At 54.0% G+C, this 13,179-nt stretch overlaps 1 protein-coding gene across 3 annotated transcripts in view; it reads left to right on the top strand.

The window, feature by feature from the left end:
* Positions 1-13,179, top strand: part of ITGB5 (integrin subunit beta 5) — a gene marked incomplete at its 5' end in the record, with an annotated part of 107,326 nt that extends 94,147 nt beyond the window's left edge. For 2 of the 3 annotated variants that reach the window (XM_079704557.1, XM_079704558.1), the window contains 5 exons: positions 3,688-3,910; positions 7,773-7,876; positions 10,098-10,217; positions 11,551-11,717; positions 12,488-13,179. In XM_079704557.1, the coding sequence (XP_079560683.1) occupies positions 3,688-3,910; positions 7,773-7,876; positions 10,098-10,217; positions 11,551-11,717; positions 12,488-12,583 (710 nt within the window). In that variant the 3' untranslated portion in view covers positions 12,584-13,179. The remainder of the gene's footprint in view (positions 1-3,687; positions 3,911-7,772; positions 7,877-10,097; positions 10,218-11,550; positions 11,718-12,487) is intronic. The other variant, XM_079704556.1, reaches the window with a different exon arrangement.

Here is a 13,179-nt window from a genome sequence, read left to right as displayed (position 1 = left end):
TGGAAACTTTAAACCGAAATGGCAAGTGGTTGTACCTTGTGTGCCGGGTCCCACCAGTTGGTAGAACCTCCTTGGAGGAGAGTGTTGAGGAGGATTCTGAGGCCAAGCCCGGGCTCCCTGGCAGAGAATCCCCTGATTAGACAGCACGGTCAGCGTGGAGTGAAGGAGGACGAGGCATGCGTCACCTCACCTCTCTGCCGTAGCTGCTTTCCATTGTCTTTGAGAGGCGGTGAACCACCTGACAGACAAACTGGGGCCATCACGGGAGTCCCTGAGGACAGCACTCCAGTGGCTTCAGCCATTTCATCGAGCGTGCCTTCTCTCCTAGTTTGACTTGCTGGGACCTTGCGTTGGAGTTGGCAAATGTTTGAGGCCAAGACGCCACGTGGCTAAGGACTTTCCGAGGTCCCCCGGCCCTCAGCGGCTCCCACCTGCTTGCCCGCCCTCCTCCTGTGGGCCGGGGCGCTTCGTGCTCTCCCTCACAGGTTCTTTGCACAGCATTTCCTTCTCGCCACGTCCATGCCTCTCAAGTGCTGTAGGAGGCTTTCAGGAACAGCTTAGATCTCTGACAGTGAGTCCTGTCCCTCTCCATGGAGCCGTGGTGACCTTGGGTGAGTTGCCAGCTCCCACTCTCTCCTGCCCTTGACTCCTAACTCTGTAATTGCACCCCAGATCTAGGGGCACCCTCAGGTGCTTTGACTGGGGGCTGGGTTTTGGAGCTCTCAGGTTTTCATGATGTCAGATGTACCCAAGGCAGCTGGGTTCACTTGCCAGTTAACCATCATGTTGGGAAGTACAGAGCAGCTGGCACCTTTGCCATCTTCTCAGTGAGCAGCAGATCTTTTCACATTAGATGCCCAGTCACCATGGGGAGCAAGTTCTCCCTTCAACACATACACACAGCCATACTTCACCCTAAACGAAATAATATACTACCTCCTCACCAAACCTTTGACACTTTGGAATATTGTGCTAGGTTTTTATTTGGTTCATTTTATATTGCTGCCAAAAACAGAGAAGGAAGGGAAACAACACTCACCGTGTCAAACAAAGCAGCCTCTCTGGCCTGAGTAGTGTCTTTGCTGTTTGTAAATATGGAACCAACCATGCCTCTTACTTCCTCTATTTTTGCTTGGTGAGATGGCGTGATGTACAAGCCACTGGAGAGACCAGAGCTGTACTAAAAACCACTCCTCAAGTGCACTGATAACTGCAACTCGCTTTGAAATGCATTAAAAAATATATGGATTGATCGATGGATAGAGGGATGGGTAGATGTGTGGTGAAGCAGCTGGCAGCATACTGATGGTGGAATGGGGGTGGTAAGTGGATGGATGTTCTCTGTACAGTCCTTTCAACTTGGCTGCAGGTTTGGAATTGTCATAACAAAATGTTGGGGGGAAAATCACCCTGAGTGTGAACCATTTTAATTTAAAACAGCCTCTTGACCCATGTGGTCCTGAGGCCGAGAGTTAGGGAGTTGTGCAGATTGGATCCATTTCATTTGGGAAGACTTCCTGTGGGGGGTGGTTTCCTGCTTGCCAGGGCTGTTCAGGGATTGGTGCAGAGGAAGGGTGTGCAGGCCTCCCTCCCTGGGGTGAGTTGTGCTCTCTGCTGCCCTCTCCCCCCCATGCCCCATCCCCCCACCGTGTAACCCATGAGCAGGGGTGCTGCTCTCTCCTGTGGCCCACACATCATACCCCAGCTTCCAGGCAGTTAAACTGCACTCCACAGCCTCCTCCTGGCTGGGGTCTGGCCTTCCTCACCTCTCCCAGAGGGCTGCCATATGCCTCGGCACTGGCTGTGAAGTGGGAGGGTGCTCTCGCCCAGCACAGTATCTGCTGGGGCTCTGCATCCCTGGGCTGCAGAGAGGCTGCCCCGCATGCATGGGAGGGAGGGGAGGACTGGCGGCTCCAGATGGCCTCCCTGCCTCCTGCAGATTCTAGGCTCTCCAGAGCAGACAGGTTGGGGAGGGGGACAGGAAGGAAGTGGGGGTGAAGAGGCTCTCTGGAGTTAGGTCCTGACCTGAATTGTGGGTCGCACTCATTGGTGGTCTCAGAAGGTGCTGAGGTCCAACTACAAGGATAACTGACTCAGGAGCAGGCATAAAATGCAAGGCGCCCCTGTCTGATGCCATCCCCTGCCTGCCTGGTCTCCTGCTAGTATGTCAGTGGGTTCTCAGTAAATACAAATTCTTGGTTCTATTAATATTAGCCTTAGCAAAATGGCACGAGAAAGGACGATATGCTGCAGTGATAGTATAAGGAATTTTTTAAAAAATTAAGTGCCATCTGTAGCACTGCTTTCTGCCTCTGTTAGCAAAAAATAGAGAATCCACTAACAGGCTCCTGGCCCCCTTGGAGGCTGGTGCTGTCCGTGCTTTTTGCTGTCCAGCGCGCACACGCGCGTGCCTGGTGCGCACACTTCCTCAGTCCTCTGAGCCCAGCAGCTCCCCTGCCCTTGATGCCTGCAGAACCGGGAGGGGATGCCCAGCTCCTCCTCCCTTGCAGGCTGTGGAAAGGGCTCCTCCTGCAAGGGGGGAGCGGGGGCCCCTCAGCTGTTTCTCATCTTGATTAGGGCCTGCTCTGTCCTCTCCTCCTGAGAGGCCACGGATCCTGGAGTTCAGACCGTGGGCCCTGGAGCCACACTCCCCGGTTTGGGTCCCGGCTCTGCAGCCGCTAGCTGTCTGACCGTCAGCAAGCCACTTCATCCTTCCGTGTGTCAGTTTCGTCACTTGTGCACATGGGATGGTTGTAAGAATTCATCGAGTTCGTGCTGTAAAGCCTGACACGTGCATAGCGAGTTCGGTGTTAGCCGCTGCCGTCCCCCGTACCTGCTCATGAGTCACCCAGCTCTGGCCCGCGGCTCCAAGGCCAGAGCAAGAATCAGCGTCTCACTGAGACTGAGGGGCAACAACTGTGTTGGTTTCCTTCGTGGCTGTGTTAGGGTTCCACAAATTTAGCGACTGAAAACAACTCAGATGTGTTCTCTTTTCTGGAGGTCAGAGTCTGAAATCGTTTCCTCTGGCTAAAGTGGAGGTGGCAGCAGGGCCTCCGCACTCCTCGCCCTGAGGCTCTGGGCGAGGATCCTTCCCTCGCCTTTTTCCGTCTTGCAGGGCTGTGTTCCTTGCATTCCGGGCTCCTCGAGGTCTCCTCCTCCATCTCCAAAGGTGGCAGCGCAGCATCTTGCTTCTCCTGTCCGTCGCCACCACCTTCTGTAGTCAGATCTCCCAGTGCCTTCCTCTCATAGGGACCCTTGTGGTGGCACTTAGGGCCCCCCTGGATAATCCGGGAGAATCTCCCCTGTCTTAAAATCCTTCACTTAATCACATTGCAAAGTCTCCTTTGCCATACGAGGTCACATTCACAGGTTCTGGGGCCATTAATCACGTAACACGGGAGACAGGAAGAAGCTCTCTGGTGTCCTGGACCTGTGGCACGACTTGGCCAAGTTCTGGACCGACTTGGAGCAGCACTCAGCCCAGCCGGGCCACATGCACTGCCCGGGTGCCCTGCTGTCACCCCGTGTCAGCACCAGGCCCTCTTTGTCTTCCCAGACGGCCTGCGAGGGCACAGTCGGCATCTCATTCTGTTGGATCCCCAGTGTCCGGCACACAGCAGGCGCTGGGCGGTTGGTTGTGTGTCCGTGTAAGCAGGCAGGCGCTGATGTGCCATGTGTGTCCTTTAGGCCACGGCGACTGTCACTGCGGAGAATGCAAGTGCCACGCAGGTTACATCGGGGACAACTGTAACTGCTCGACAGACATCAGTACGTGCCAGGCCAGGGATGGCCAGATCTGCAGTGACCGCGGGCACTGTGTCTGTGGGCAGTGCCAGTGCACGGAACCAGGGGCCTTTGGGGAGACGTGTGAGAAGTGCCCGACCTGCCTGGATGCTTGCAGCACCAAGAGGTAAAGCGCTGCCCCCCACACAGCCCTCCACCCCTGCCCCAACCCCAGCGTCTCCCCCAGACCAGGCCTGTCATCTGGCCAGTCAGCCCTCAGGGCTGGCCAGCCTCTCACCCCCCATCTCCTGCATCGTCCCCACCCAGCCTTGCTGGGGATCGAAACTCTTACTAACATTAACTAGAATAGGGTCTTTGAAACGCTGGTTCCATGGGGATTTTGTAAAAAAAAAAAAAAACAAAATCAAAACATAACAACAACAACAAAAACTGTTATTCTGTTCCTAAGCAAGTTTAGAAGTTACAGGATTACTGAGTTAAATGAAATTAAACTGATTTTAGTACCAAAATAGCATCTTCTTGAGCCTTTAGTGTGTCACTGAGTATTTTAAAAGGACATTCAGCCCGCATCTTTCTTCCAAATGAATTTGACCTCCCGCCCCATTAACATCTCCCAAACAATGTTTCACAGGCCCCCCCATATGGGAAATGCTGCTTTAAACAAAACATCATCAGAAGGTACATTGGACAGGAGGGCACCCGACCTAGATAAGGCAAGCCAGGAACAAACTGCAGTGGCTTTTGAATTTTCTGCTCCATTTGTACAGATAATGGAGTGGGTCTCTGCGCTGCTGCGGAATGCAGAGATTGTCCAGACGCGGGTTCCAGGCCTCCACCGACCCATCCACGGGGTTACGTTCCCCTGATGACCTCCCCACGGCTCTGCCCTTCACACTCTGCCAGAGTGCGAATGCGAGGGAATTAAATCAGGGAGTTATGCCATCGGGAAAGCAAGAGTGACAGTTTCTCTTGAATTTTGCTAGAGAAACAGCTGTGCCATGATCATCCTTGTCCTAAGGGGCCAGGACGGAGGGCACAGATAATCAGAAACAGATAATAATACAGACGTTGTTTCTCTTTGGCTGGGAAAGGCAACTGTGCAATTTTTTTTTTGGCAGATTTCCCTTCCAAACCCCTGGCTCGGGCTCCTAATGAGACGAGTTCATGCTCCCTGAGCAGCCGTGGCTGCCGGTCAGTCTGCACTCAGAAACATTCTGGGTGGCAGAACCCCTGGTTGGATGTTTGCCACAAATAATCCAGGCGTGGGTAATTGAAAGCTGGCCGCAGATGGAGAGACAAGATAGACAGGGCCAGATTTTATTCTGTGTAATTAGAGGGAAGCCAGGCAGAGTAAGGGAGAAGAAACACAGATCTACTTTAGACCTGCTAAGAGCAGAGAAACAACAGAAATCCAAATAGAAACATCCCAGGGGAAGGAGGAAGTTAGGATCCAGGATCTGGAGCCCAAATAGCTGTGGCTATCTGAGCCTGGAATCATGGCCATTATCAACATTTAATGCCTGAGGGAGGTGCCCTACCCCCAGCTCTCCCACCAGCAGAACCCTTTTGAGTATGTGCTCCCAGACCTTGGGGCATATGAGGTTGATGGGGGCTGGTGCCAAGCTAGGACAATACACATGGAACCAATAAAGGCAGATCAAGCCTGTTTCTTTCCTTCTTCCGGAGCAGCAAGGCAATATAGGGTTGGCTTAGGTCAGTTAAAAGGCCTCTTGGGAAGACCACCTTAGCTTTAAATGTTTAAAGCATTCATTTCCAAGAAGACATAGACTTGGTGATTTGTTATCCGTTGAGCAATATCAAAGGAGCAAGGAGAGCAAAGAGGTGCCGTAGGGGAACCTCACTCATTCTTCTTACTTGTCTCCGGGCCACACTGACACAGTCTCTTTCACAGCCTAGTTGTCACTTTTTTTTTTTTTTTTTAAACAAAGTACCTTTGATAGTGCCTTATTATTTCAGGCTGTTTTTCTACTTGCTGCTTTGCTGAGAGCCAACAGGTTTTGAATGCCTATGTCCTTTTTTTTTCTGGGGTTTCAGAGCAGTCAATCTCTACTTTCTAGAACTAACCAAACACGCTCTTCACCTTGGGTGAGTGCATATTCAGTTTCAGCTGATTTCAATTAACAGTCTCCCTGAGCAAAGTCTGTCTCAGCAACTTGTTTGTTTAAAGGCCAGACGTTTTAATACGTGACTACAATAGATCACAAGATTCAATCCAGTGTGCGGAGCACACAGGTTAAACTGATTTGTCCACATGGATGATTAGGGAATGTTCCCTGGAAGCGGCCCTGTGGTTTCATGACAACAGGGCATGCAGATGGAGGGCTCAGTGAATCCTAGAGGAGACCGGAAGCGGCCGCCTTTCTTTGCAGTGTGTTAATCCATGACTGGACGAGGGGCAGTGGCATCAGCATGAATGACCAGAGCTGGAGCCATGCCTTCCTGGTGCCCAGCCAAGTCTCAGTTGCCTGCCTGCTGGAGCTCTGGCCTCAGGAGAAATGCAAAAATTACCTACTTGTTTAACTTCAGAATGTTTCCATGAAGTCATTACCAGGAGAGTGGGATTTTGTGGCCAATCCGAGGATAGTTGGATTCTTAAGGATATTAGGACCCTGGTAAGAAAGTCTTACCTACTTTCCCTCCACAATCTACTCACTCGCCCATTCCTCCTCAATGTTCGGAAAGTGGAGTAAGGACTCAGGGAGGGACTTGACAGAGAGGCAGGTACCTGGGTGCTGGACCCTGCTGTCACTGATTCCTCACTTCCCTCACCTGTAAAATAGGGCGACTTAATGAAACGCTCTCAGCTCCCTTCAGGCCACAGTTTCTGCCCTGGAAACGTAGTAACTGGTCTCTCCATCCCACAGAATTTTTAAATGATACTAATAAAGGCAATGCATTGTGATGGTACAACCCTCCATATTTTTGCCAGGGAGCTTTCCAGACATGCAGCCCCTTTGGTCCCCACAGGCCTGTGGGGTAGGTTGGGCTGCTGTCCCCCCATGTGGCTGAGGCTCTGTGAGGCTCCCCTGCCCTCGGGTGCCAGGGCACAGCGGCAGGGAGGCAGTGGCCCTCCCAGCACACTTGGCTCTGGAGTCCTCACCCCATTTCCTGGGGAAACCTCTCTTTTGGGGTCTCTCACCATCCTTGCCGGCCACCGAGCACCATCACTTCAGAAAGTGCCTGCACGTTCCCCGTCAGCTGGTGGTTTTGTTCCAACCCACTTCTCCCTGGAGTTGAGTTCTCACCATCCCATTTATGCTCCCCCATCCCCCAGGCCCCCATAGAGGTCAGAGACCCTCTCTCCCCTCCACAACAAGCTTTACAGACCCTTAGAGCTTAGCTCCCCTGCCAGGTGGGCTCTGTCTGGGAGCAGGAAGGGGGCCAGGGCCTGAGAGTCTCCAGGACATTGGTTCTCAGCCCTCACCTTTACTCGGAATCCCCAAGAGCCCAGGTCCAGCCCCAGAGATTCGGATTCCATGGGTGTGGTTGGGCCCAGGCAGTGGTGTTTTGTCTTGAAAGCCCACCCAGAGAGTTTAATGTGCTGAGAGCCCTGCCTGGGTGATGGTCTCCTGGTGGGGATCCTGGGAAGTGGGGCCATGGCGGGGTGAGGACCCCTCTTCGAGGCCAGGAACACTTTTTATCTTCAGAAACTTCTTGTTCGGGGCAGGCTCCTCAGTGAGGTATTTGATGCACCAGAGTGCGGATGGATTTGGCTTCTGGTGTCAGAATTTGAAAGGTTTCCAACCTGCAACTTGACATGTGTATCAGACATGCTTCTAAACCCACATATGTTCCTCCAAGAACCCTTGGGCTTCCCTGCATGATAGCAGCAAGAAGGACAGAGCAGAAATGTTCCTTGAGGCCAAACATCTGAACATGGGAGAAGCTAAAGCCTTCAGGGGCTTGCAGGAGGGCTGGGACCTGCACTCTTGGGACATGCACTCAGTTACATGTGTGGAGCTACTACCCAGCATCTAACACCCACATTTATTGCCTCTTTTCCAAAGAGATTGCGTTGAGTGCTTGCTGCTTCACTCAGGGAGCTCAGTGGACAACCAGACCTGCCAAAACCTGTGCAAGGATGAGGTGATCACACGGGTGGACACCATCGGTGAGTGTGGGGAGTGGCCCTGGGCAGCCGGCCCCTTTTGGATCTTGGCAGACGTGTAGAGACTTTCTCCCTCGTGGGGACGATCTTCAGGGCTGCCTGGCAGACAGGAGGGTAGTTTTAACCTTGAGTTAGGAAGCAACCTCAGTGTCCTTGGCTAGTCCTTGCTGGCTCCCCAAGAGGACTTGGAGTACCTGTGTTAGGTCATAGGTTCTGGGCTCTCCAGGGTGTAAGACCTTCCTGTTCTTAAGTTTCTGTCCCATCCCTGAAGCCTAGTCCCTTCCTACATCTTCTCCCAGGCTTCCTGAAAAGTTGGTATATTAGTTAGAATAAGTACTGTGAGCTGCTACAACAAACAAACCCCAAACCTCAATGACTTAACAAAATAAAAGTCAGTTTGTCACTCACTCGAAGTCCAGTGAGGATGTTCCTGCTTGACAAGGCCTCTCTGTGCTCCTTCAGGAGCCCAGGTACCCTCTAGATTGTGTTTCCACCCTCCCCCGGGTCCTCAGAATTCTCTCCATTGAACCTGCAAATGGGGAAAGATCATGGGGGAGGTTTACATGGGTGGGGCCTGGATGTGGTGCACACAACATCCCCCCCACCCAGAGCTCAGTCATCCGGCCACGTTTACTACAAGGATGGCGGGAAGTGTCGTCCAGCTGTGCCCGGGAAGCTGGGACACCATGTTTGGTGACCAGCTCGCCAGTCTCTGTTTGGCCTCAGCCCAGCTCAGCTCTCGCGATGCTCTGCCAGCATTAGACAAGGCAGAGCTCACGCTGTCCGAATGAACCCGGGATCGAGGGCTACCCTGGCTCTTCCTCATTCCTACAGGTCTCCCCGCTCCTTTTTCCTGCCTCCCCGACCTTGCGTGATGCTCTGGCCGAATCATGGCTCCTGAGGATGCCAAGTCATGTATTCCGCCAACACATGTTCATTGAGCTCCTACTGTGTGCCAGGGCTGTACCATAGCAGGGATCCCCGCCCCGCCCTCCCCAAATCCGGCCTCTCATGCCTCTTTTCTTGCCCTGCTTCTGTCTTGTGACTTGAGGTCTGGCTCACAGCAAGTTCTGCCTGCAGACCTGGGGCCGTTGCCCCCTGACTGGGCACCCACAGAAAGATGGCGATGCCTCCCCCCGGCCCACTGACTACTTACTCGCTCTGGAGCAAATGCAGCTGTTCACGCACAGCTGCCTCTCCGTCTGTCCCTTTGTCATGAGTCAGTTGCTTCACAGAGAAGGTTTCTGTTCGCATTCACCAGTTATCCTTTTCCTTCCTTCCCCCAGTCTTTTTCATAGCCATGCCCGCTCACACTCACCCAGACCAGGCTTAGGACTGGGGGCCGAGAGAAAAAGCCCAGGCCTCCGTGTCTGATAACCACTCAAAACTGTCTGGTTCTAGGTGGAGACTCCTTGGAGCAACAGGGTTACAAAGGGCAGAGCTAGAAAGCATTTCGTGTCACAAAATTGCCCACAGTTGTTACTCAGGACCAGTGGGTCATTCCCTTACCACCTGCCTCTCTCTTGCTTCACACTCCTCCCCGCTTCCTTTCCACCCTAGAAATCAGTCTAACCCTGTCCCAGGGGAGGCTTGGAATGCAGACAGTGCCTGGCGGGGCGGAGCGGGGGGGAGTGGGGTTGGTGATACCTTCCCCTCAGGGAACAGCCACGTGGGGATGGCAGGTGCTGAGGCAACTTGAGGAAGGGGGCTTCTTACTATGGGAGCGAGGCCAGCGGTGCGCACCGTGGGTGGGAGGTGCAGTCTCTCATCCACCCATCCTCCTTGCGGCCTGGATCTTTTTGGTTTCTCATCTCAGGAAAGCAGCGCTGCCGCCGCCTGGCCTCTGCAGCCGGCTCTCAGCCAGGTAGACTCAAGCGTGAGCTCTCACTCAGGCCCTCCGCGGACAGCAGGATGGCCCTTTCTTTTCTTTACCCAATTCCGTTGCCCAGTCCCGCCCCAGCCATAGTGCCCCCTCTCCTTTCACCCCAGTGAGCCTGCGGAGGCCTCCCTCGCATGGAGGGGAATTCACGTCCCCAGTGCAGCCTAACTTAGCGCTGGGCCTGCGTTCTTGATTTGAGAAATTCATTTTTAAGATCCAGCCTTCCCTTTAAGCCTCTCTGCACCCCCTTTTCTTCTTGGCGGGGTCCGGCTCCTCACCCGTCCCTTAGCTGCTCTGCATCACTCAGAGACACACTCGGGACATTTCTGCTTGGTTTTCTTCCAGTGAAAGATGACCAGGAGGCTGTGCTTTGTTTCTACAAAACTGCCAAGGATTGTGTGATGATGTTCACCTATGCAGAGCTCCCCAGTGGGAAGTCCAACCTGACAGTCCTCAGGGAGCCAGGTGTGTGAGGGCCACTTCCGTCTGCTCCCCCAGGGGGCTCGGTTTCTGATGTATCACCCGTTCTCACCGTCCTTTCCAAACTCCAGAGAGGGGAGGGATACAGTTCCATATAAAGATCAAGATCTAAGGTCGCCTCTACCTGACTGCTATAGTTTAGAAGAAAGATGGTTGTATGTCTAGGGACCCATCACGGGGGCGGAGCTTGGGGGGGCATGACTTGGGGGAATGGGAGTTATAGGAGGATAGTGCCCTGCCCTGGGGGAGTGTCTCTTCTTGAAGGAGGGGACACGGGGGTGACAGTAAGCACAGAACACACTTAGCCTACATGGCTAATGGTGGTGCGAGCATGCAGGGCAGGTCTGGACCATCAAGGCTGGGCGTCAGGAAGCATCTGGGTACACACAGCCCTAGCCGGGCTGCCGCTTCCTGGAGTGGAGTCCAAGAAGGGCAGATGGAGCGCTAGGTTGACATTCCTGCAAGCGCCATGCCTCGCTCCCTGGGCCCCTGAGGACGGCACGCTCTCATCTAACACAGGCAATTCTGCCCCACGCTCTGGGCCCGGGGACCAATGGCCCTTTCCCTTGGGGTAATGAGGGTTTCTAGTATGACCCCTTTGATTCTTCTCTGGTGGAGGTTGCCGGGGCAGAGGCGGGCGGTGCAGAAAAAGATCTGCTCTCTTCCTTTCAAAACATTGCAAACTGTTTTTCCAAATGGGGCTAGACCACATAATGTGCCTTCCCTAGGCCAGAGGCAGAGGGAAGGATTGTGGTCCTAGCCCAGGGTGCACGCCTGTAAGAATGAGGCTCTGTTTCCAAGCGCTGTCTTTGCGGTTCTTTGAAAATAAGCACATTTGCTCCAGAGGCTCCACACTAAGGGCTTACAAGTGTCGGCTGGCCCCCAGCCCAGCCCTTGTGGAAGCGGCTTCATGAAATCTCCTGCTGCCCAGTCTACTCCTAAAACCATTTACGTGAAAGCTGAGACCTGGTCCAGTGTCCTGCACGGGAGGTGGGGCTGGGCTGGGGCGTGGGCGCTTCGAGTTGGGGAGATGCAGCTGTACCCACAGCGTGTGGGAGAAAGTGGAGCAGCCACCAAGGTTCTCCTAGACTTTGCCATTGACTTACTGTGTGGCCTTGGAACAGTGACCAGCCCTCTTTGAATCTTCCACTTTATGTGCATTGGAGAAACCTGCCTGCCACCCAGGTCTCTCAGAAGCAGTGTGGGGATCTCAGAGAACCCAGGGAAGGCCTCTGGGGAGAGCTGACGGGCCTAAGGTCGGGGGGTAGGGGCACGGTGATGGCGGTGGCTTTGCTCATCATGCCCTGGTCCCCTCCAGAGTGTGGAACTGCCCCCAATGCCATGACCATCCTCCTGGCTGTGGTCGGCAGCATCATCCTGATTGGGCTTGCGCTCCTGGCCATCTGGAAGCTGCTTGTCACCATCCATGACCGGAGAGAGTTTGCAAAGTTCCAGAGTGAGCGATCCAGGGCCCGCTACGAAATGGTAAGTCAATGGGAAGTTGGGAGTAGAAAAAATGTCAAGCTTGGCGGTCCGGCTGAGTTCAAGCAGAGGCCCACTAACGTCTTTGGGATTCAGAACAAAGAAGCGAGGACTGCCCCGGTGGTCCAGCGGTTAAGACTCTGCACTTCCACTGCAGGGGGGCTCAGGTTCGATCCCTGGTCGGGGAACTAAGATCTCACATGCTGCGCGGTGAGGCCAAAAAGTTAAAAAGAACAAAACAAAACAAAAAACACAAAGAGGCGAACCTGAGAGGTGGTGTGTGCCCAGTTCTGGACGCCCTGCACGGAGCCCCGCAGCAGGCCCCGGTCGGGAGGCTCACGGCAGAGGCACTTGCCACAGCCCCGGCAGGGAGACTGTGTCCAGCAGTCCAGGAGAGGGTCCCACGCGCTCATAGTCTGTTGCAGTGTCCGTGTGTGTCTTATGTCCCCAAGCAGACTGCACGCTCCCGAAGGACTGAGCAAGAGGGAGCACCCCATGAATCCCCAGTGAGTGTGTTAAAGCTGCAAGGGACTTCAGAGACCATCTGACAGACACAGCCGCTCGTTTCAGAGATGGAGAGAGAAAGCTCAGGGAGGGGCGGGACCGTCCCAGGCTTAGAGGAGCCAGTCTTGCAGCACAAGGCCGTTGCCTTCACCCGCGGGCGGGGCCCACTGCCTTCCTGGGTGACTGACCCTAGAAGGGCCTCTAACCCTGTGTGTGTGCGAACGAACGAATGAACTAACACACGTCCTCTTACCTCCCGTGTTCTCTAGGCTTCAAACCCTCTGTACAGAAAGCCCATCTCCACACACACCGTGGATTTCACCTTCAACAAGTTCAACAAATCCTACAATGGCACAGTGGACTGATGGCTCCTTCCCCTCAGAGGGCTGGAGGGGCAAGCGGTCAGGCCGGAGACGGACACGCTTTGGACAGCTGCTCGGCTTGAGCACAGTTCCCTGCACGGCCAAGCGCAGAGACCTTCCGGTGAGCCTGGGCGAGGAGCCTACACAGGAAGGTGCCCGGCCGTGCCACCTGGCCACCCCTCCAAGCCCGGCGACAGCGCTCTAGGCTTTCCTCAGCACCTCCAGCTTGTCGTCTCAATGAACTGCTGAGATGCAGGCCACGTCTCCCTTCCGGAAGGGTTGGGCCTCCAGGCTGGCCAGATGAGAAGGCTCTTGGGAGTGTCAGAGTGAGTAAAACCCACACAGTCTGGCTTCACTCCTGTTGATCATTTTTAAATGAAATAAAGTGCCCGTGCATCTATGGTATAGTTCCGATTCCTGAGAATTACCTACCTGGTGTCTCTGCCTTGCACATGGGTGTTGGTGATGGGATTACTGAGACGCCTGTTGAAGGCACATAGTTTGCAGATGTCAACTTTCTTCCCCTGTCTGTGTTTGTTTAGTACTTTTGTAACAAAAAGGAAAGAGATTGTTTGGGATTGAAAGTAAAGATTAAAACC

This window comes from Hyperoodon ampullatus (assembly GCF_949752795.1).
Source record: "Hyperoodon ampullatus genome assembly, chromosome: 5".
NCBI classification, from domain to species: Eukaryota; Metazoa; Chordata; class Mammalia; order Artiodactyla; family Ziphiidae; genus Hyperoodon; species Hyperoodon ampullatus.
Note: the sequence above shows the minus strand (reverse complement) of the source record. Positions and strands in the feature narration are given on the sequence as shown.